This window comes from Diabrotica undecimpunctata, chromosome 5 (assembly GCF_040954645.1).
Source record: "Diabrotica undecimpunctata isolate CICGRU chromosome 5, icDiaUnde3, whole genome shotgun sequence".
NCBI lineage: Eukaryota > Metazoa > Arthropoda > Insecta > Coleoptera > Chrysomelidae > Diabrotica > Diabrotica undecimpunctata.
In genome coordinates, this window is record NC_092807.1 from 150,393,062 (window position 1) to 150,414,521 (window position 21,460).

The window sequence follows — 21,460 nt, forward strand, 5'->3', positions numbered from 1 at the left end:
AAGTTTGCTGAGCCAGGACATTTATATCTACAAAACGATAGCGATTTTGGTGATATAGAAAAAAAGTTGAAATATCATCCTGAAATTTATGTGCCTACACAATGGCATAACATAATTTCAAACTCAAGAGTTAAAAAGAACAAATTTGAAGTAGTATGCGTGGAAAAAGAGGATTTCAAGAGTATGGATGCATTAAAACAAAATCTGGTAAACCGCAAAAAAGACTCAGATGAACAAAAAGTAGAACGGTTAAAAATAAATCAAATGAAATTTACTCAAGACCATCCAGGAGTTATGGAATTTAAATACACACATAACAAAGAAATACAATTTTATTCAGTAAATCTAAATAAGATATTGAAAGGCCGACCTGTAAACCTAGCTTCTTTAAACTTAAGCATTCTTTACCCCGAAGGAAGAAAATTAAGTCAAGCAAAACTTAATGATATCAGATCACTTTTGCAATTCGTACCACCATGCCATCACCAATTTTACAATAAACTTCAACAAAGTGAAGTATTGGAAGATGACATTGAAGAAGAGAATGACAATAACAATGAAGAGGAAAATGAGATGAACAATGCGATCTAAATATTGCTACTATCAGTTTTTTTACACATTTGTATAATTTAATTACTCATAATTCTTGAAAATTTAATTCTTTTGTATTGTTAGTTTTAATGATGTATTAATAAACTTGATTACAAACAAAAAGAACAATTTATTTATACTTCTCGTGCCAGACAGAAGTGCTAAAAAGTTTGCCAAAGTGAACCATGTACTGCAAATGCTGACCAAACAGCTTTAAAAGTAGACAAAATCATGTGCTGTTACTAAAAGTCTTAAAGAAATGTTCTTTTGAATAGTCTTAGAACCTTTTATATCCTATAAGAGATTATAACATATTGCGTATATTTTATAACACCTTCATAACTTTAAACTGTCGTACTGAAAATTTTCAATTTCGGCTTTTGGTTCACTCTGGCATGAGACCATCCAACTGTTAGTCATTGCTTGTTTTTTTTTAAATGCTGTGAATTCCAAATGTATAAATGAAAAAACAAGTCGATTCTTATCAATAGATTAAATTTATCGTCAAAACAACCAAAGAAAAAAGACAGCAAAGTCTAACATTTAACTAATTACTAAGCTTAATTTGAAGATAATAAAGGAGACCACACACGTAGTTTGAATAAAGAAATAAAAATTAAAAAATTATAAATGCAAACGATATCAATAAAATATTAACCGAAGTAGCGAAAACGAGAGAAGATGTAGAACACTTAATGAAATTTTTTAAAGAAGAAATTGATAGTCTGAAAAGAAGCATAGAGGCAAGTGAGACGCGAATTATTATGGATGTTGAAGGTTTGAATAAAAAAGTAAAAAATTTAGAGAAAGAAAATTTAGAGTTAAAAAGTAAATTGGAAAAAATAGAAAGAAAATCCAAGGAAAACTCAATTTTTATCTATGGATTAGAATTGAGTCAAACACACATTTCGGCTGAATTCATTTGTGAAAGGCTGAGGGAATTACTGGATGTTAATATTTGTTTGTCTGATATTAACAACTTTATCTGGTTTAAAAATTCACAAAATAACCCGATTAAAATAGAATTAGTTTCAAATATAAAGAAAAGAGAGGTTTTTAAAAATTGCCATAGATTGAAAGGAACGACCATAAACATAACTCACGACTATACCCAAAAACAAAGAGAAGAGCAAAAAATATTAAAATACCATCTTAAACTTGCCCGACAGAATTCTAATACTAGAAGCTACATTAAAGGCAATAAACTTTTTGTAGACGGAAGTTCTTAATCTTTAGAAGACTTGCAAGATGCAGAGGAAAATACATATCAAACAAATAGTGAACCGAATACATCAAGTATCAAAAAGACGACTGAAGTAGAAATACCAGTATTTGAAGAAAAATCAATAGGAACACCCAAAAACCCATCAAATTCGATTAAGAGTAACAACACAAAGAAGAATATAAAAAAGAAGTGAAAAATAAGTCTTCTGAGAACCAAAAGTCAAGGCAGTTTTCTAGGTTACGTTCATCTAATAAATAGGTGTATTTAATACTAATATACCTGTTTATTAAAGTTTGAATATGGATCCATTTATACGTGATTATAATAACAATGAAATTAAAGCTGAAACAATCAATACAATAGTAGAATTCAATCATATTATTAATAATAGTAATTTACCATTAAAAATACTGCATATGAATATACGAAGCGTCCAAAAAAACTTTGACGAATTTATCGTTTTTTTAAATCATTTTACATCTGATTTTGAAATTATTATTTTAACGGAAACTTCACAGCTCCTTAATTGCAATATATTTCAAATACAGGAATACGAACTCATATATAGTAGAGGTAACTTTAACAGAAATGATGGTGTTATTGTACCTATATGTAAAAAACAATAACTATAAATACAACATTATTAAGATCTCTGAAATGACAGCAATCGAATTAAACATCTACAAAAAAAATGAAAATATTAAAATCGTTTCTACATACAGATCACCAAGCTCATGCCCAAAGATATTTAATTCATGCCTTAACAATTATTTGCGCCATACAAAGAAGTCGGACATTAATATTTTTGCAGGAGATATTAATATCGACTTATTAGTTGATGATGACTATGTATCGGAGTATAAAAACTTACTTAACATGCATGGATATGTATCATATATAAACCAAATCACAAGACGTCACAGTAAAACGTGCCTTGATCATTTCTTTATTGAAAATTCACAACAAAGTAAACATAAACTTAGTTCTTACATTTTTAACTACGAAGTAACTGATCATAGTCCCATTGCATTAATATTAGAAAATTGCAACTCTTCAGTTAGTCCCACAAGTAAACAAAAGAACACAATGTTCAAAAAATATACAGATTACATACAATTAAAGCTAAATTTAAAAGACGAAAACTGGATCTCTGTTTATAATTCCACAAACATAAATAATACAACTGAGGAGTTTATCAATACACTACAACGAAATATTGACATAACAACTAAGGAAGTACAAATTCGAAAAAAATCAAAAAATAAAAAACCTTGGATCAATTTAGAATTATTAAAAGCTATTGAGGAAAAAAATAATTTGTATAAAAAATCTAAGAAACACCCCAGTGACATGAATATCATTATCGAATATAAATTATCCAAAAATTATCTCAACAGATTATTAACAAAAGAAAAAAGAACTATTTTAATGACTTAATTGATAAAAATATTGGCACTTCAAAGGCTCTTTGGACATGTGTCAAAGAATTGTATGGTGGAACAGTAGTTAAAACAGCAATTGAGCAGATAAAGACAGATGATAATTTAATAACAGATCATGGACAAATTGCAGATCTATTTAATAACTATTTCAGTGATTTGGGAAAAAAATATGCTGAGAGAATTGATACACCTCTCAATTATGTTGAAGAGATTGATTATGTAAAAAATAGCATATATTTATTTCCAACGAATGAAGATGAAGTCATTAAAACTATACATACACTAAAAAATAAAAAATCGCCAGGTATAGATACCCTCAGATCAGAATTTTTAAAAGAAGTTGCAGAACAAATTGCTAAACCATTGACCTATATAATCAATAACTGTTTCAGATTAGGTATATTTCCCAATGTATTAAAAACAGGTATCATTAAACCGCTTTTTAAAGGTGGAGATCGTAGTGAACTTGGAAACTATAGACCAATAAGCTTGACTTCGAATCTCAGTAAATTAATCGAAAAAATTATAAAATCTCGTCTAAATAATTTTTTAAAGAAACATAATATATTATCTGAAAGTCAATATGGCTTTAGAGAGGGAAGGTCTATAGAAGATGCAATTGGTAAATTGGTAAAAAATATTTACAATGCTTTGGATAATAAAAAAGCTTCTTTATGTATATTTGTAGATCTCTCTAAAGCATTTGATACTGTAAACCACAAAATACTGTTACATAAACTAAAAAATTAAGGCATTAGAATTGTGGCCTTCAAATTGTTAGAGAGCTACTTAAGTGACAGACAGCAAAAGGTAACTGTAGATGGTAAAATCAGCATGACCAGAACTGTGACTTACGGAGTCCCGCAAGGAACGGTGTTGGGGCCGCTTTTATTTACTATTTATATAAATACATTACTTACATTGCAGACTTCAGGCCAGATCACAAGTTTTGGTGACGATACAGATATTTTTTATAGCAATAATAATTGGAAAAAGTTAAAGGAAAATGTCGAAATGGACTTTGTAAAAATAAAAAAATATTTTCAACATAACGAGTTAACATTAAATATTGAAAGAACTAATTACTTACCATTTTCGTCATACACTACTGTGTTACCAAATTTCAACCAACTTGAAATTGACAACGATACAACAATTCCAGAAGCAGAAAATATTAGGTACCTTGGTATTGTAATAGACAGACACCTAAAATGGGATCATCATATCAAATATGTAGTCCAAAAAATAAGAAAATAGCTTCAGAACAATATTAAAGAATAAGAGGTTTACTCCCAAAATTCAAATATCTTTGCGACTTCTTAGATGTTCACCACTTAAAGATTTTATACTATTCTCTGGTACAATCACAATTAACCTATGGGATTATTGGATGGGGTGGAGCGCACAATGTTCACCTTAAAAATCTAAAGGTTATATAACATTGGATGATTAGAAGAATATATAGAAGGGGTATAAGATTTTCAGTGGACCAATTATTTACAGACAGTCATTTTATGGATTTAAACCAGTTGTACTCCTACAAATCATTAATATATTTACACAGAGAGAAAAAATTTCTGAATTGTACCCACCATACATATCAAACTAGAAATAGGAACTTAACGATATTAGTGCCAAAAAAAGGAAAAACCATTGGCCAACGTTGCATTGATTTTTTGGGACCAAAAATGTTTAATTGCTTACCATCTACCATCAAAATAATACATAACTATAAAAAATTAAAAAAAAAAATTAAAACAATGGATCCATGGTAACAGATATAAATTGCATGAAGTCATGAACAGCTATTAATGAGCTTTAATTTCAAATGAATGTTATATTTTTAAATACTAATGTTTTACTAATTGTTATTTGTCAACAGTTTGTATGTTACTACTTTAAAAAAATTATAATTGTAATTTGTGCGAATATGTTAAAAAAAATTCAACCCTCACGTACAAGTTGTAGTCCATGTGACGAACAACTTCTGTGAGAAACTGGGTTTATTTATTGTATAAAATATGTAAATTTATATTGTAACGAATTTTTTGTTATAAATAAACTCTATTATTATTATTATTATTATTTTCTATAATCTGTAGTTATTTAACTTTATTACTTATATTTTGTTCCGTCGCCAATAACCCTTTGGTGAATGCGACTTTTTTTCTAATAAAAAAAAACAAGTCTCATAATTTAAAAATAGAAATAGGTTATTTCAAACAAAAAGCCTTTAAATACCAAAAAACAGATATTGTATGAAATTGTTTTTCCGTAAGTTCAATTACTCCTATGCTTTGCTTTGTCAGTAAACACTAATGGAATTTTGGCGAATTTTTCCGCTCGGCTTCTGCTTTTCAATTTACGAGATAAAATGAATTTATGACAGCCACTTCAATTTTAACGATATTCGTAACAAATCACCTGAAGTATGCTCTTAACGTTCGTTTCTCTTGGTGACATGCATTGAAGCAAAAAATTGGATTATACTGCAGAAAAACTAAATGCCGCTCTCTTTAATTTATTCAAGTGATAAAGTAAAAATTTAAGCATATCTGTTACTTTAACACTTAAATGTTTTACCTAACTTGTAATTGTTCATTCAAAAGTATGAAAAGATTATTAGTGTTAATAATATCATATTTACTCATTATATCGTTACAATACATTTGAATACATATATATATATATATATATATATATATATATATATATATATATATATATATATATACATGTCCTAGCTCCTCTTCTCTTTAGCCTGTACATCGCTGATATACCAGAAACCAGATCAAGGACGTTTGGTTACGCCGATGACTGGGTCCTTGAAACAAGGTATAAGTTACTTGAACAAACAGAAGAAATCCTCACGGCGGAGTTACACACAGTAAGAAAGTATTTCCGTAAATACAGGCTCGAACCAAACGCTACCAAAATAGAGGTTTCCAGTTTTCACCTAAACAACAAGTTAGCAGGAAAAACACTTAACATTCAATTCGAAAACACAACAGTTGCTTACAATAAAACACCAAAGTACCTTGGGGTGACTCTTGACAGAACTTTATCTTTCAAGGAACATCTGTCAAAAGCAGCGGAAAAACGAAAAAATCCAGAAGCTGTGCGGCACAACATGGGGAGTATCGGCTATTACCTTGCGATCATCTGCCCTGGGCCTTGTCTTCTCTACCGCGGAATACTGCTCTTCAGCCACATATACAAAAGTAAATGCCCAATTAAACAATACAATAAGAATTATTGCAAATCCACTCCTACGCAATGGCTCCCAGTACTGAGCTACATTCCACCACCCAAACTACGGCGCATATACTCCCTCACTAGTGAGTACAGAAAGATAATTAGTAACGAGATCCTGCCAATCCATCAAGATATAGATGCTGCTAATGGCAACCGTCTAAGCTCCAGACTACTGCCAATGAAAACAGCACAGACTGCTGTCGAAAATGAGTTCAACTTAAGGACCACTAGGACTCGAGAACGGATGGAACAACAAAATAGCAGCTTACCCTGTATCACACAAAACGCACCAGGTTTTGAGTTACCACGCAACACATGGACTATGCTGAACCGAATCAGAACCCAACACGGCAGATGCAGTTACGTTATGCACAAATGGTTAACAAATATCTGTCACATCATAGAACTGTGTCCCACAAGATCCTATCATGACAGGCCAGATAATTTCCTAATTGCGACTCCAGAGTCGATAGACTATATAAATAAGTTAGATGTTCGTTTGTAAGTATATATATATATATATATATATATATATATATATATATATATATATATATATATATATATATATATATATATAACGGTGTTTTTTTTAGAGGTATAGAACTTTAAAGTGGAATAAAACAAAGATTATTTTTTATATGAACAGGAAATTAACTTTATTTGAAAGATAATATTTTGACATTATATTTTAAATATGATTTCTGGCATATGACCACCAAGGCTGGCTCTGACGTAGTCTAATCTGGAGGTCCAATTTTCGACGACTTTTTCCACTATTTGTGGCCGTATATCGACAATAACGCGGCGAATTTTGTCCTCCAGTTCGTCAATCGTTTCAGGCTTATTGGCATAGACTAGCGACTTCACATAACCCCACAGAAAATAGTCTAACGGTGTTATATCGCACGACCTTGGAGGCCAATTCACGGGTCCTAAACGCGAGAGTATGCGGTTACCAAACGTTTCCCTCAATAAATCCATTGTGGCACGAGCTGTGTGACATGTTGCGCCGTCTTGCTGAAACCACAGCTCCTGCACATTATGGTTGTTCAATTCAGGAATAAAAAAGTCAGTAATCATGGCTCTATAGCGGTCACCATTGACTGTAACGTTCTGGCCAGCATTGTTTTTGAAGAAGTACGGACCAATGATTCCACCAGCCCACAAAGCACACCAAACAGTCAATTTTTCTGGATATAGTGGTTTCTCAACATACACTTGAGGATTATCTTCACTCCAAATACGGCAGTTTTGTTTGTTGACGTAGCAATTTAACCAAAAGTGAGCTTCGTCGCTAAACAAAATTCGCTTATGAAAGTCGGGATCAACGGCAATTTCGTTTTGGGCCCATTCACCAAATCTACGCCTTGCTAGGTGATCGTGTGGCTTTAATTCCTGCACGAGTTGAATTTTGTAAGCACGCAAACCAAGATCTTTTCGCAAAATCTTCCATAAAGTGGATGGACACATATCCAACTGGTGTGCACGATGGCGTATAGACTGATTCGGGCCTTCCTCTATACTACGCTCAACAGCAGCAACAACATCTTCTGTACGCACTGTACGACGTCTCTGTGGATGCGTATTATCATTAAGAGTGAACATGGTGCGAAAACGTTCCACAGTTGATCGAATTAATTGCTCTGATTGGCGATTATGTATACCATAAAATGGACGTAGTGCGCGATACGTATTCCGAACAGAACTATGATTTTCAAAATAAATATGCACAATTTGAAAGCGTTGTTCAGGCGTCAGTCTATTCATATTGAAATGTCAAACTAAAGTAAATAATAATCACCCGACAGCTGTCAAAATGGCCGCCGATCAATATATATATATATATATATATATATATATATATATATATATATATATATATATATTGTTATGATATGTAAAATCGAGAAAAATATTGGTTTGTTTAAAAATATTTCAAAGTTCAAAAACATTAAAATAATTCAGATAAGTAGGATAATAACCAACAAACATTTCGAAGAAGGAAAGTTATTAAATTCTTGGATTACCTGTACTAAACAAAATGTAAGCTTTGCATAAATTATTTCTTTGTTATACTTGAGTGACCCGCATAATTTTAAGTGAAATCCAAAGACAATTGAACCACATTAATGCAGTGATTAGAGACAAATAGAAGAGATTTTAGAAAGAGGTTTTTGTTAGTTTTTAAGAATTATAGAAAATATTATTTGTAAATAAGTTTTAGAAAATTTTATAATTATAGGTAAAAATTTGTTTGTTATCGAAATGAAAAAATGGGGGAATTGTGACGAGTTTTGATTGGCGGAGATTGAAAAAGGTGGGATAAGTATGTAGGAAAAAGTTTAGCGAGATTGAGGAGAGAGAAAAGATAATCAGTTGGTTTCCAAGTCTGTAAGACGAACAGTGATTGTTCTCTGGCTGTCCCCGAGATGTAGCAAGCAGTAGTGTTGAATGTTAGTGAGTTTTTGTGGAGTTAGTGTATCTGACAGAAGCTGAAGCAGCAAAATATTGTAAGTCATATTTTCCTACTTATATTCCAAGAGTCACTGTTCAGGCCAACGAGAGATTCAGTTTATCGTAAAGAGAAGATATTCCAAGAGTCAATTTTTCACTCGGGCCAACGAGAGATTCAGTTTATCGAGAGGAGAAAGGCTATCATAATTTGAATGATTGTTGTTTTTGAAGGAGATCATTAAGGACGATATACTTGCAACAATCTGTTGTAAGATTGCTGATTACATAGGGAGCGGTTGAGAGGAGATAATACAGTCTACAAGGAACAAGGATTTGGACCAATCATCATCAGAGAGAGATATTTTTGTTTTCTGCAGTTTTTTTCTTTTATTGATAACACAATTTTTACACGTAATTTAGAAAGGATATAAATATTTTGATTAGGAGAGTTAGAATAGTTTGGGATTTTGAGTTTTCAATGAATATTGTTTGTACCATTAATTTTGATTGTTCACGTACGGAGAACAAAATTTTGAGAATCCTTATATGAGATTTGTTTATTGAAAGCTTTTGAGTGTGAATTATTTCATTATTTTTATTTCAATATATAGTGTTAGATCATATGTGTTTTTTATTATTCCGGTATTCTCTGGACCTTACCGTTCACATGTAATAGCATAGATATTGAAGCACGAATTTATCCCTGAGATAAAAGAATTAAAAATTGTGATAGAGTCATAATCATATCATTTAAATAATTTTAATTAATCAAAAAAAATTAATTAGCTAATTATTGCTTGGCGCACCAAGACTTTAAATATCACAATAATATATATATATATATATATATATATATATATATATATATATATATATATATATATATTTATTTATTTTTGTTTTATAAAAAATATATGTAAATTTAAATGTACATTTGTCAAGTGCCATACGATAAATAAATAAAATAATAAGTAAATACGAAGTAAATTGTATAAAGAACATTATTACCTTGCTAAAAGTTCAGGCATTTGTATACTTTTGTTTTAAAACTGGTTTTTTAATTGTCATGAAAGCACTTTCGTTGAGCAGGCAATTGATAAGCAGACTACTACGTTTTCTGTAAATATAAAGAGGACATGAATGCGTTTTAAACGCATACGAATGGACACTTTTAAAAGGATTTAAACATATTTGCTTTTACTTAACTCTTTTTCCACTCTCATTTTAAATTTACATTTATGTTAAAATGTAAAAGCTTATTACACTCACATGCCTCGCGTACAATGTTCTGGTTAATGTAAAGCTTTAAATAGGCTTTTTCTTTATCCTTAAAATTTTATATAAATCCTAAATTGTTTTTACTTGAAAAGGTTGTATTTACTTAAAAAGGCACACAAAGTGTGGAAAAATAAGTATAAATAAGTCACAGTAATTTTTTTATCTCTATAAAACTAGTGACAAGCAAGCAAGCAAGCAATTTAATTAAACCCAGCCTATGTAAGAATTACGTTCGCGTGTAACAATTCATTGGAGCGAGGTGTATTAACTCAAGTAAAAACAGGAGTCACTCCACCGCGCTCCAATGCTTCAGACCATCCCTTTCCACCCTATAGCACTCTGATGCGAGATAGGGGCACAACTATCAGCCAAATGCTCTTCATGTGGAGATCCTGGGTAATAGAACCCCATGGTTTCCTAACCGAATTCAAAACTCAGGACAGCGCATTGTCGCTATATTCCTGTTATCTTAATGTGGCTTATCCGCGAACTAAAATTGCTTACTTGGGCCTCAAGTCTCCGCTCTGAGCTTGACTCAGTTCGGCGACTTGGTGCTCAAGGGGTTGGGCCCTACATCCCCGAGTTTTTAGTGGTTTTTGTTAATATTTTTTTGTGGCTTGCGCCGGTTTTTGTTAGTAATTTTTTGATTTTTTTGGTGGCCGAAGCCGTTTTTTGTTGTTTTTTGGATTTTTTTTTGTAGGATGTCTGAAACATAAAATCAGAATTAGTGCATGTTAATATAATAAATTATCTACATAAAATTTACTGGGTCCACGCTGTATGTTGCGATTGTCCACGAGGGTTATGAGCTACGAACTATCTTCATTGTGCCTTGTTGTTGTTTTTTGAAGTGTTTTCTCTCTTGTGTTTTGTTTTCTCTCTGGTGTGATTGTTGATTTTCTCTCTAGTATTATGATTTTATTCTACTATTTGTTGTTTGGGTCTTTTGTGCTTCCATCTGTGGAAAGCGTCGTACCTCAATATCTCTCGCAATATGTGGCTGGGGTGGTTCTCTATCTCTGCGAACTTTGTCCTAGCTTTTTCTTTCATTGTGTCGGTCACTCTGATTTGTTGTAGTTCTCTAAAAAGGAATCTTTCTGCTACGTATCTCGGTACGTTGATTGCTTCTCTTAGGCTGTTGTTATGTGCCGCTTGTATTTTCTTTTTTGATGTATTGCATATGTGTCCCCATGCGAGAGATGCATATGTTAATATAGGAAGAATTATACTATTTATTAATCTTATTTTTGTTTTCAATCTAAGTTTGCTTTTTCTTCCTGCTAGGCCTCTTATTGATGCTCTTGCCATGTTGGCTTTTTGTACTGTAGCTTCTACATGTTTGCTAAATATTAAGCCTTTGTCCATGAAAACTAGTGACATCAACCTCCAAGGTTGTGACAATTTGGATTTAAAAACATAAATAAAACTAAAAAAGCGCCTAAAAAGGATAATGATTTTATGAACAAAAAAAAAAGGCTTTTATTATACAAAAGAAGCATATAAATTTTGACAAAACTTCTTTTACGATAGTAAGCCTAAAGCATATTATATAATAATTTCTTATCTAAGCTTAAGAAGTAGTAAGGACCTATTAAAAACTTAAAAATAAAATTGACTAAACAAAAATAAAATTTATAAGTGATATTTAAACCTACTTTTTATCGACACACCTTGGAAAAAGAAGAATATATCATTTTTATTTAAAGCATGAAATAACTAGATACTATTTTTTTTACAAAATACCTTCTTATTCACACAGACATTTTGTTAAATGGTTTTATAGTAGCAAAAGAAAAACTTAAAACTATCTTAAATATACGACTGGGTTTATACAGGTTTATAGTCTAATTTACTTTCAAGTTTCTTGTTATCGGCGACCATTCTTACGGCTTTCATAAAGTCTTCTTGGATTACATACTCTCGTTCAGCTCTTATAGCAAAAAGACCAGCTTCTGTGCACACATTTCTTAAATCGGCTCCATTAAATGTGTCAGATAATTTTACGATAGCTTCATAATCAATTTGAGAGCATGGATCTTTATTATTTATATCTTCAACGTTTCATCTTTTAAAATCCTTCGTTTTTTAATATATATTTGAGTTTTGTTAATACTATCTGACCAATTTTTTCCAAGGATAACTTCCCATCTTTTTTTTAAACTATTTATTTTAGGAATCGACTCAACTTATGACATTTTGCTGTTTGTTCATTTGATTATTGTACTTTTAAAACTAAAGTTGCTTTTAATAAAAGTAAGTTTGTTTTGTAATTCCCTTTTACCTTAAAAATCTTGACAAATTATCCTATTTTACAATTTCCCACATCTTTGGCAATTTAAATAAAGTGAAAAGCGTATTGCTTCGCAGGGACTAAAAATCAGATAAAAAGATAAAGAAACACTTTACTTGATTAATGTTTCTGTTACGTTTCCTTGATTTCGCCGACAAGATATATTGTTTATTAAGAAAGGAGCTGATGAATATGTAAGACAAGATTTCCTTAAGGTTAGTTACCAAATCTAGTCATAAGATTTTATGGAGAGATTTCTGTAAATTTTCTACTTCTAAACTGTGTATTTTAAGTAAAAAAACAGGTATAAAATTTCTAAAGATAACAAGCTATCAAAAAAAAACAGTCCGTAAAATCTATTTTCAAACTTTTTTTAAGAGCGCAAGAAAATGAAGAGCATTTAGATATGCAGTACATTGTAGGAAAATCTCAAACAAGCAATGCGAGCACAAAGAAATAACAACGCTTTATGTATTGACAACATCCCTTTTGAACTATATGAATTAGGTGACGAATACCTAGTAGAATGAATGCAAAGGGGGTCATAAATAATATTTGGAATGATAAAAACATCCCTAGCGACTGGAAAACCAGGATTATGTGCTTAATTTATAAAAAAAGAGATAAACTAAAATGGGAAAATTATCGCGGTATAAACCTATTATGTACAGCTTACAAAAATTTTACTTGCTTACTCAACAAACCAATTCGACAATTTACGAAACTACCACCTTCTGATATACCCGGGTGCTCTGTAGATGGCTTCGAATATCGCAGTCGGGATCTCCTCTACTTAAGTCCATTTTCGGGTTATGGACTTGGAAAATATTTATCTTCGGTGTCTTGCCTTGAAAAAGGCAAGATATTTCTTACATGACAATTTCTTCGTCGAAATAAAACACCAAGTTAAGTTGAAACAATTCTCAGCCACAGAGTATGGAAAATAAATGCAGGAAGCAGAGCCCCGAGAGCACTAAGCTCTCGGAGAGCCCGTCAGGAACTGACCTGGCCGACCTGAAAATCGCCAGTATTTATATGCGCTGTTCGAGCGATAAATAGGGATTTCCAGGTCAAGAGCCAATGGGAAAATTCGAGGCGGGGCGATGCGCATCGAAATGCGTACTATGGCATTCGATGACATCCCCCCTCCTCTGGACACTCTGCGGCTGGGAAAAATATTTATTGAATAAAAATACAATAAAAGATACATGTGAAAATACACAAGAAAATATGCATAAAAATGTTCAAAATAATTCACACAACACTACACTACTTACGGGGGGACGTCGGTGGTGATGACGGCATCTCAAGCTCCTACAGGTCCATCCTCGGCCGGCGTGCCAACTCCTCCAACGGGTTCGTCTTCTTCTCGGTTGTCCGGATCCCATCTGCCATATCCAACGGGGTTTCGTAGGGTACCAGTGTGCCGGAGCCTACGTGGTCGTCCAACCACTTTCGGTAGGGGGGCGATGACTGGGTCTACTCCGGGACTTCCATAGGCATCTGGGGCTTCTAACTTCGAATAAGCCTGGCTCGTCAAAGGTGTCTGCACGTCGAAGGCATCAGGTCTGCAGAAGGTCTAAATGTCGGAGTGTTAGAATATTGCTTTCTAACACTACGTGGTTCTCCCCATTCTTCTCTTGACTTCAACCCATGTTGAAGTCAATGGTGTGTTGCCTTCTGTGAATTCGAGCTGGGTCTTGGGTTCGGATTTTAACCACGTTGTCGGGCACCATGTCACCTCGGGGGAACAAATAAGGGTCTAACCACCTTCTGATATCCCCAGGTGCTCTGTAGAGGGCTTCGAATGTCGCAGTCGGGAGCTCCTCTACTTAAGTCCATTTTCGGGTTATGGACTTGTAAAATATTTATCTTCTTTATGGAAAATAAATGCAGGAAGCAGAGCCCCGAGAGCACTAAGCTCTCGGAGAGCCCGTGAGGAACTGACCTGGCTGACCTGAAAATCGCCAGTATTTATATGCGCTGTTCGAGCGATAAATAGGGATTTCCAGGTCAAGAGCCAATGGGAAAATTCGAGGCGATGTGATGCGCATCGAAATGCGTACTAGTCCACAGACTATGGCATTCGATGACACTGTCAGGTCGTGTTTCTGCCGCGTATGTAATTATTGGTCTGATGACTGATTTGTAAACTCTGCTTTTCATTTTGTTCCCGATATATTTATTTCTCCGTGTTAATTCATTCAGGCAACCAGCGGCTCTGTTTTCTCTATTCACCTCATCTTCCACTTTTATTTCCAGCTTTCCGTAGTTAGATAATGTAATGCCCATCACTTTTTCTATTATCTGATATTTGAGCTCCAATTTACATCTTACACTATCATTACACTTACATTATCTTTACTTTGAGAGAGTAGTATTGCGTCTTCTGCATAGCAGATTATTTAATTTCTTTTGCTTCCATTTGGTTTCAACTTTTAGTTCTTAATTTTGTATTATTTCATCCATAATAAGATTGAACAGTAGAGGACTCAGAGACTCTCCCTGTCTTATTCTATTGCCAGCTTCAATAGGGTTAGTTACTTCTAAGCAAGTTTACTTGCTTACTCAACAAATCACTTCAATAATTTACGAAACAATATATTGTCAAATAATATTAAACCAGTTTTAGAGAAAGAAGATCTAAATCTGACCAGCTACTTATAGCGAAACAAATTCCAAACAAATCGTGGTAATACACTAGACAATGACGGTCACAATATATATTCATAGATTTTAAACATACATATGACTCAATATTACTTCTTCTTCTTCTTTTTTATATAGACATTGTTGGAACCTTTGACTGATCTCCAACAATTGTTCGGGAGAAAGCTTATTAAATTCCTTTCCCCATGCATGTACAGTACCAAATATTTTAGGACCATGGACTGTACAAGAGTTTCCTTCGATATAGCCAAGCAGACTTCACGGCGATGGTTCCTTATGTGTTTGGTTTTATAGGGGTTTGTACTTAGAGAAAAATAAGCGTAATTAATCGATACTACACATTTAAGAACGAGAAAATATTTACAAAGGCACTATTACTAAATACAGAGTTCGCTTTAATACATTGTTCATTTTTATACCGGCGTTTTAGGGCGCGCGACTATAGAGAAAACTAAGTGCACTTTTTCACCTCATTTTTAAGAGTAAGAAATTAGCGTACCGAGTACCGAGCACACAGCCGATACCTTCGGCTGTTAACTTGAGACACTAATCACATCTGCATAGTTTTGGCTTGAACCAAACCTTATCTTGTCTACCGATCGGCGTCAGTTTAACCCAAGGAAGCCCTTCTAAGAAACTTATGGCACAAACACCCTGCAGGCAAAGAGTACAGTCTGTCGCATAAGATACAATTTAACATTTGTGGAAACGAAAAATAAACTACAATTAATATAAAATGTTGCTTTTACAACAGACATGACTCGGTCTGTTGTTCAATGTGCCCCCTGTAAGTTGTCGTTTTATTGTTTTCGTGGTCTTTCCACTGATAGTATTCCTATTGGGGAACCATCTCTTGGCCTCTTAACTACTCTATTTGTTATCAGTCTTTTATGTTCTGTAGCTTACATCTACATCGTATATCTGTAGTCTCTGTCAGGTCGTGTTTCTGCTGCGTATGTAATTATTGGTCTGATGACTGATGTGTAAATTCTGCTTTTCATTTTGTTCCTGACATTTTTATTTCTCCATGTTAATTTATTCAGGCAATCTGCGGCTCTGTTTTATCTATTCACTCGATCTTCTGCTTCGGTTTCGAGCTTTCCGTAGCTAGATAATGTAATGCCCATCACTTTTTCTATTATCTGACCTTTTAGCTCCAATTTACATCTTAGTAAATTTAAAGTTATACCCATGCATTTTCTATTTGTTCAAAATAACATGTTACATTTTCTGGCGGTTATATTGAATTGGTACAGCATACACTGTAAATTATTTAACTTTGATAGAATACTATTGCGTCTTCTGCATAGCAGATTATTTAATTTCTTTTGCTTAAATTTGGTTTCCAGTTTTAGTTGTTAATCTTTTATTATTTTATCCATAATTAGATTGAACAGTAGAGGACTCAGGGACTCTCCCTGTCTTATCCTATTGCCAGCTTCAATAGGATTAGTTAGTTCTTCTACTATTCATAGACATAAATTATGTCAAATATTGCGCAGCTTAAACATCCTAGAAAAATATATCCTACTAGTGAACTACTACTAATAAAAGCAACAATACACTCACTTAGGACGTTTTTATGCTAATTTACTACTTTAAGTTAAGACGTTAAAAAGATATTGTATTTACTAAGTTAAAAAAATAACAAATGCAATATCAATCAAATAATGGAATTCCTCAATGATCGGCCTTAAGTCCACTATTATTATTAATCGCAATAAACCATATTAGAAACCACATAAAGCTTCCCATAAAAGCTAATATTTTTGCTGATGATCTAATAATATACGTAAAAAGTAAAAATATAGAATTAGCTACGAAAATTTTACAGAGAACATTAAACAGCTTAGAAATGTGGTTTGACTGTTTAACTTTTTCAACTGAAAAGACTAAAGTAAAAATGTTTGACAAAAACTTGTCTCCAAATGGTAATTATGTGAAGCAAGTCCGCGAAATCACATTTGTGGGTGTAATGTTTGACTCACAACTCACATGGACTTCACATATCAACAATTTGATCAAATCCTGTCAACAATTAATAAACTTACTAAGAGTTTTATCCAATCCTAAAAGGGGGTCAAATACTAAAATTCTTCTAAATTTATGTCAGACATTAATAAGAAGCAAACTTGACTACGGATGTATCTGTTATAAAACAGCAAATAAAAATCAACTAAAAAAACTAGATGTTATTCAAACCACATATCTACGACTAAACTTTGGAGTCTTTACTGAACTTGAACTACTCCAATAAGAAGCCTTCAAGTGCTAGCAGGAGAAATGCCACTATACCTTAGAAGACAATATATATCACTATACTACGCTTCATAAATTCTAAACGCAAAGGATCATGCTTTTCTCGCAAGTTTAGTATCGAAAGAATCACTAAAAAAATACACAAATTACACCATCAAGACAGTACCATTTTACGAACGAGTTAAAGACTACCGCATTGTATCAATCAAATTACCTTGGCACCCATGAAAATATACCTGACACCTCCTTGGACGTTTTTTTACCAATAGTAGACCGCTTTCTACTTAATCATGACAAGCATTTACACATTTCTGCTGAGGTCAGGCTTCAGTATCATGCAAATTTACTCAAATATTCCACTTACAAATTGTTCTTCACAGATGAATCCAAAGATTGCAACGGAGTAGTAGCTGCTACTGTATCAGAAAACGGAATTTTTGCCACTAGATTAACTGAAGGTTATAGTATTTATACTGCAGAGCTCCAAGCAATACTTGACGCACTAAATCATTGTAAAACCACAAATAAATAACAAATACTAATATTATCAGATTCATTAAGTTTTTTACAGGTCATTAAACAAGTTTATCCTACACAGTTCATCCTGTTACAACAGCTCCAATTTTCTGGGAAAACCATATCATTTATGTGGGTCCCATCACATGTCGAAATAACTGGTAATGAGATAGTAGAAAAAACAGCGTTTTAAACAATAAACAATGTGAACATTCCGACTTCAACAGGTATACCAATATCAGATACTAAGACTTTATTCAAGACTCATGTAAATAAAATCTGGCAAGAAATATGGGATCAAACAAACACAAATTTTAAAAGCATCAAACCAGACGTATCTTCAAAAAATCTTCCTATACCACCATAACGAAAAGACCAGGTAATTATCAGCAGACTCCGACTTGGGCATACACAACTTACGCATGGCTACATAATCTCCAAAGAACCACTACCAATGTGCCAAAGATGCAAAACACCTTTCACAGTCAACCATATAATAATAGAATGTCCAGAGTACACCTCAGCCAAGGCCATATTCAAGATACCCAACAGTCTGAAGGAAGCACTGGTTACAAAATTCAATGAAGTTCTGTCTTTTTTAAATTACTGTAAACACTATAATAAATTTTGATTTAATTTTTGTTACTTGTACATACATGTACATTGTACCATATTGTTGTAAGTCGTGACTTTTAAAATGTACCTTATTTTCTCTATTTGTATCATAAACCTACCGCTAATAACCCCAGTGCTTGATTCGGATAAATAAAATAAAAAAAAAACAAAATATCAATCAAAATCTAATTATTCTTATTTAAAAAAATGAGAAAAAACAAAAAATATATGCCTGCTAGAATGTTCTTTTTCAGCGTACACCATAATTGTAACACCTTCACTGTAATATAAAATATTTGCAGGTGGAAAGAATCAACGAACCGCTTATAAATCTTTGAATTTCCTTAGAGCGGTTTGTAGGGTATAAATAGATCTTTAACATACAATGTTGATATGTCAACTGTGCGCATTATCTAGTTTATCTAGTTTTCGGAGTGTCTAATATTACAGGTAAAGACGCACTGATATTTTTGCTACCTACAAATTTAACATAAATTAACATAGTAGACAACAAGTTAAACATAATTTATCATTCTGTATCATGTTTGTGTATAAAATGTATTCATGTAGGTTGAACCTACGCCTATTAATATGAAATTTTATTATTTATCAATAACAACAACTAGTATTAGAGGCACTTACAGTAAACAAAACTTCTTATATATTTTAAAGTTGTTATTTTTTTTTATATTCTGTCAAAAACTTTGCTTGTGGACGTTTAAAATGTTAGTTTAACGGACGATTTACGTATCAGTGTTATTAAGTGATTAAAAAACAATCAACTAAAAATAGAAGAAGTAGAAGAATAATTAGCGTAGCATGTCAAATGTCTGTCAAAATTAAAAGTTTTACTCCTATAGAAGTAAAGAAAAAAATAAACAAACTCAACTCTCATAAGGCCCCAGGTTATGATTTAATCTCGGCACCTACTAGAACAACTTCCTTGCAAGACCATTACTTTGCTAACAGTTATATTTAATTGCATCCTAAACTTATCATACTTTCCAAAAATATGGAAATTTGCTGAAGTCATTATAATCCTCAAGCGAGGAAAAGAGCCCTATTAAGTAACATCTTATCGACCCATCAGCCTACTCCCTACCGTAAGCAAAGTTTTTAAGAGATTGCTGCTACAAAGGATATACGCAGATCATGAATTCCTAACATTACTTCCAAAATATCAGTTAGGTTATCGGGAAAATCACTCCACTACCAACAAGTCCATCAAATGATATATGAAATATTAAAAAGTATTGAAGAAAATAAAATACTGCAATGCGATATTTTTAGACATCTCGCAAGCGTTTGACAAAGTCTGGCACAGAGGTCTGCTTTACAAAGTAAAAATAGCAGATAGGTGGACATTTTTACTCTCCCTTAAGCATTTAAAGGTTAATCCCATATAAACATTATATTTAAATTAGACACGACCACAAGTAGTTTTAGAACGTTAAAAAATAATTCAATATACCTTAAAAATATTTTTGCAAAAAAATACATAACCACTTGTATTAGAGAAATAATTTCAATCCAAATAAAAAGTAGACCCTTATAAACGACTAGCAAGTGTAACAAATTACATTTTGCTCTAAATTAAAACTCGAGTAGATAAAAAGAACAATTCTTTTGATTGATCTTTTCTATAAAGCTTTTCTTTTTTCCAGCTGACAGTGTGACAAGGTCGAGTCTTCCCTTTCTTGATAAAGCGAAAATTCGAACACTGAAAATGACCATCATCATCGTCTTTGTGTTTTTTATTTGCTGGACGCCCTATCAAGTTATGACCATTTGGTGAGTAGAAAAGATTTTATCAAAATATGGTACTTTAAAAGTTTATTGTGTTTAAAACTACATGACTTTAAAAGAAAATTAATGGTATAAAAAATATAAAACTATCTAGAATAGATAGACTATTATAAAGTTTGTCCCAAAAATTTAAAATTAGACCACTGTTTCAATATATGAAAAACAATATTAAGATAATATAGGTAAAAAGAAATAGGAATAAGACTTACTTACAATCAATTGAGTAGTCCACTTGCAAACCACCTTAAAAAATATATATTTTCTTTTAATGGCGCCGATGTGTAGACTGTGATGGGTAGCTCTTTCGGGGCGACAGACTCAGTAAAACACAGGTTTGAAATAAAAATAAATCTATTAAGTATATATATACAATAAATAAAAACTAAAAAAGGAATTCTACGTTGTATACTTATAAAACAAAAATAAAATGAATTCTACGTTTCCGTCTGGGTCCCGCGATGAATGAATTCCCCGGCAAACGTCTATAAAAGAAAAGAAACTAATTATTACTAATGAAGAAATGAAATAGCAGACCCACGGTAATGTTCAATACACAAATACCGATGGGTTCCGCTTGGCTAAGGACAGAGTACGATCCTCAATACGGAAATCTCTCTGTCCGGCTTGGCTCTGTGCAGATCCACGGTAATGTTCAATACACAGTACCGATGGGTTCCGCTTGGTTAAGGATAGAGTATGATCCTCAATACGAAACTGTCTCTGTCCAGAATGGCTCGCAGGTTCACTACACCGGCGAGTCAGGGAGCCTAGAGCGCTAGCTACAAGACTGTCTAATTCCGCTATTCACACGCCTTAAATAGCCGTTCTGATTCCCACTTCGCTGTCACGTTGTAGAAGTGGATGCGCAAATATTGACACTCCCACGGTTCGAACTGTTAAACGATCAGAGCATCGTTACAAGACATTATTGAAATGAACGTGTCATTATTATTATACTCCATCAAAACTGGTTATATTCTGAATAAGACGAAGCAGAAAACATAATACTTGTCCAAAATCACTATCTTATTTAGAAATCCACTTTCAAAAATTGCT

At 32.7% G+C, this 21,460-nt stretch overlaps 1 protein-coding gene across 2 annotated transcripts in view; it reads left to right on the forward strand.

Moving 5' to 3' along the window:
• The window catches only part of AkhR (Adipokinetic hormone receptor), a 365,860-nt gene that overhangs the window by 225,818 nt on the left and 118,582 nt on the right, over positions 1–21,460 (forward strand). For both annotated transcript variants that reach the window (XM_072533002.1, XM_072533003.1), the window contains exon 6: positions 20,263–20,389. In XM_072533002.1, coding sequence (XP_072389103.1) covers positions 20,263–20,389 — 127 coding nt within the window. The remainder of the gene's footprint in view (positions 1–20,262; positions 20,390–21,460) is intronic.